Source organism: Salvia splendens, chromosome 5 (genome assembly GCF_004379255.2).
Source record: "Salvia splendens isolate huo1 chromosome 5, SspV2, whole genome shotgun sequence".
Lineage (NCBI taxonomy): Eukaryota > Viridiplantae > Streptophyta > Magnoliopsida > Lamiales > Lamiaceae > Salvia > Salvia splendens.
The window spans coordinates 3,890,719-3,895,092 of record NC_056036.1 but is presented as its reverse complement, the minus strand read 5'-3'; the positions used below and the strand labels follow the sequence as shown (position 1 = coordinate 3,895,092).

Genomic DNA, 4,374 nt, shown 5'->3' with positions numbered 1-4,374 from the left:
AAAAATTGCAATAGTTTCAAACTGTTGGATAATGAAAACCCATGCCCAAACATAAGATTGGAGGTCTCTGTTGTTGTAAATCGTCCTGGCTGGAGTGGTTTCTCCGAGATCACCCCTCCCATATATCTTCACTACTCGCTGCCTTTCTTCATCCATCAAGTTCGAGAACATAGTCTTCATCACTCTTGCCTTGGCCATAAAATGAGGCTCAACCTCATGAGGATATGTCTGTCGAACAGGACGTTGTTTCCCATCTTCATGCTTCAAAACAGATGAGTGTTCTTGTCCTAACTCCGGCTCCAATAAGTCATCTAGAGCACAACTCTGCTCGGATATCAAATCCACAGTCACTACAGGTTCGACGGGGACAATACCAACAAGGACATTATCTACAACCAACTCCGTCGCAACAACAAATTCTTTCAAAGGTAGAGCATCTAATGTATTTTCTTCACCTACATCTAAGATCTCCTCGTCTACTTCTAAGATCATCGTACCAACTTTGTCCGTGGGCGGGTTAACACGAGCAGTGGTGGTGGCCGAGGGAACAGCCGGAGATGGAGCTTCTGATAAAGTGAGCAGATCCGAAGTGGAAGAGTGAGGCTTCCGAACAGGAGCAGCATTCATATATATTCGTGCAGCCCCATGTGTTTCTTCACCCATTCCATAGGTAGGGACATGTCGGTCCGAGGTAAGAGATAGATCCACGCCAACGACATCTAAGGAGGACGTCTGTCGCAGGGTTGCAAGTCGCCCTTCATACGGATCGGGGTCAAAGCGCTGCTTGACCGCCAATAGAAAATCATCCCAACCCTTGCCGAAATTATTATCCATCCAGTATGCCAACCAATCTGACGCCGGATAATCGAACAAGTATTGTATAAGATAGAGCCGATCATCTAGCAATGTGTAGTGGTAGTTATAGTACTCTTGGATCTTACAGGTCCAAACTCGGGCGTTCTCTCCATCGAAACGTGGTGGTTCGAGACGGATCCATGGTAGGGATTCGGGCCTGACACCCAAGGGTGCTTTCGTGACCGACGGCGGCAACGACCAACCTTGCGCAGGCGTCGCGACTGGGTCGGGTGGCTCTTTCGCTAGCGCCCCGGTGACCGTGGCTATGAGCTTGGCGAGGCTTTCCTCAATTCTTTTGTGAACAGAATCTTGTCGTCGTGCGAAAGATTCGTGCTCGAATTCCGACGCCATCGGACTGTGGGTGATTATGATTTGAGAGAAAGTGGCGTGAAACCTTTGCGAAAATTTGAGAGGACTTTGGAGGTAATGGTTTGTGGTGGGAGATGAGTAAATCAATGGAAGCACCAGTTGATAGACCCTTGATCTATCGGACTAGAGCACCAACGATTTGTAGTGAAACGAAGAACAAGATAACCCTAGTTGAAGTGCTAGGGGCGATTTCCGCCAGAACCGGGGAATGAGAATAAGTTTTAACTTTATTTCTCAATGAATGAAAATACTGTAGAATTCTATTATTTATATAATTCTAGTCTAAAACATATCTTGCTAATCAAGCAAGACAATTAAATAAAAGTTCACAAAAGATTTAGAAAATAAATAAAGATAACTAACTAAAATAAAAGATATGCTGGATCAAGAAATATATATTGGAGAGGATCTTGTGCGATATTTGCTAAATCGAGATCGAGGACCCTATCAATTTTTAAAATTTAGTTAATTAAAAAATAGACATTGTACGTAAAACATCACTCTTGAGTCTTAATAATACTCCTAGTAATGAGCTAGTGTACAGATTTATGAACAAATACGGATTATTGAATAAATAATTTTTAATTTTATCCTAACAATTAATTAAAAAGAAGATAAAAGTATAATTTAGAAGTATTCATAAAAATTAAAATTTATGTTTTAATAAAAGGAATATAGCCTGAAAAAAAAGAAATTTGATTAAATTCTCCTCATAATTTTAAAAAATGACGTATTTAATCATAATTCTAAATCGTTCCATAGTTAAGCATGGCGTGGACCAAGAGAACATATAACGTGGATGACATGGATTAAACATCCGGATTTATTAGCAGGATTTAAGATTGTGAGAAAGAGTTCTCAAATTCTTGTCTATCAAACACGATTATTCACTAATTTAGAAATGATCTCTTATAAAAAAATAATAAGTTAAATTTCCATGCCACGTCTATATTTTTAATACACATCACCGCCACATCATTAAATAATGACATAAAATTATCAGAGTTTTTATTTAATCGTCAAACTTATTATTATTGATAGGCTATTTTGCTATTTTGAAAGTTATTGGATATACTAGTAGAATTTGATCCAAATTTATAATATTTTTTTTGCTATTGATCCTATAATAAAATAACAGTACAAGTAAACAAATACTTCTCCGTTCCATAATAGTGGAGATATTTCTTTCCAGCATGGAATGAAGATTAAGAAAAATTGTGTTAAATGAGTTAAATAAAGGAAAAAATAAAAAAATGAAAAAAGGTAGAGAGATGAAGAGGGATTGAAGTAAGACTGCAAGACAAAATAAAATAATAGAGAAGAAATGTGTTGACTTTTACTAAAAAGAGAAATGATTTTACTATTATGGAACATGCAAAAATGATAAAATGAATTAACTACTATAGAACGGAAGGAGGAGGAGAACATAAAAATTTTAAATAAAAACCTATAAATCTGAAATAGTTATTTGTGGGAAACAAAATAAAAGTTACAAACAGGAATAGTAAAATATTAAAAACTTATGCAGTAATTGCTCAAAAAGTAGAAACGCAAAGAGTGGAGTAATGTAAACCGAACTACCGAGAGAGAGGGGATCGCTGACTAAAATATGCATACTTTGACTTTTTTTAATTCTTAGTGCGGAATAAGTATTGCATTATCTCATAAATAATGCCAAAAAACTAATTAAAGATTACAAGAATAACCTCTTAAAGTAAATCCTCAGATCATCTCCGAAACTCACCACCGATAATAAAATAGCATATCTTCTTCCTTGATTTTGATTCATTTTACATTTCACACAATTCGTTGCCATTAAATTACATTCTTAATTATATCTATTTAGATGGAATTTATAACACAAATTCACTTTAGATTAGGATGAGAGAGTATTGTGTAATTTTGACCCAACCATAATTGGATATCTTTCTAGTGTTCTATGCTCGACTATTGGCATGTATTCTTATAATTATAGCTGGAAAAATAATGTAATCAAAGTCATAAGAAATACACATCTTCTTCCATTGGGTGGTAAAACTTGCCATTTATATATGACTGAGACTGAATTTATCAGTATTTATTGCAACTCATTTATAGTGTAGCTAGTTAAACCAGATAAGGATTTCATATCCTTCTACCCAACTTCTTCGATCATACATAATATATGTAAATTGATCATTATCTGCTGCCCGTTTGTAAGTAGTAGTATCTTTCAATTGTTTTTTGAGTAAATCAACTTGCGCTAATACAATTTCCTGCGTAATCTCACCATCAATCCTCCTAACCGCGGCATATTTATATTTAGGCAGTTTCACTTGTTCCACGTCTTGTATTAAAGGTTTAGGAAGACCACCATTCTGATACTTGTTAGGCACATACAAATAAACTTTATAAGTTGAATTCACGACATCCATCATCAACAGTGGGCCTGCATTGATAATATTCTCGTTTCGCTCATTCTTGCGATAGAAGTAATCCCACAAACTGTAGACAAAACATAAATTATTAGAAAATGGAACAAAAAGAGTTTTAAATTTTAACATAATTTAATTTGTTACCAATTAAATACTATAAATATAAATATAAATTGAATTTGGTTGTTTAATTTTCAAATAGAACCTACAATTGGTTGACATAAAAATAAAAAAACTAAACTTACATTTTTTCACCTATTCCAATACCACCCATGATTGAGTATTGTACGACGCTCGGAGCTGTTACCCATAAAGCTTGACTGTAATTTCTTATTTCAAATTCCTTTTCACTGTGAATAATAGTAAATGCCGGACATTCAATTTTATTACATTGCACCGGAGGACCATCTCCTCCATATCCTCTTGTTTCATGACTTTTGCATTTTTGTACAATAATGCAAGAAAAAATCACCAATAAACCAAATGTCATTCTTGAAAGAGACATTGGAATAACTTGATTTGATAATGTTTTCCTCTCCTCGATTTAAGAAGTGTATATATAGTCACAGAAAAATCAGATAAACGTAATTATAATTAATTAGTCATTACTCTTGTAATACTAAAACAGTGTGTTGTGTTATAAGAGCTGGAGTTAGAAAATAACTGAATAATTAATTAGTCATTACTCTAGTAATTTATTGTTCAATTAATGCATTGATCACGGCCGTTACATAAT

The 4,374-nt window shown here is 34.7% G+C and overlaps 1 protein-coding gene across 1 annotated transcript; it reads right to left on the bottom strand.

Annotated features, from left to right (window-relative positions):
• Nucleotides 1–3,326: 3,326 nt before the first annotated feature.
• On the bottom strand, nucleotides 3,327–4,129 carry LOC121802894. The gene is made up of 2 exons (XM_042202582.1): nucleotides 3,884–4,129; nucleotides 3,327–3,708 (listed from the first exon to the last, which is right to left on the bottom strand). The coding sequence occupies exons 1-2, from the start codon at nucleotides 4,126–4,128 to the stop codon at nucleotides 3,327–3,329; spliced, it is 627 nt and encodes a 208-aa protein (XP_042058516.1). The 5' UTR covers nucleotide 4,129.
• Nucleotides 4,130–4,374: the final 245 nt, after the last annotated feature.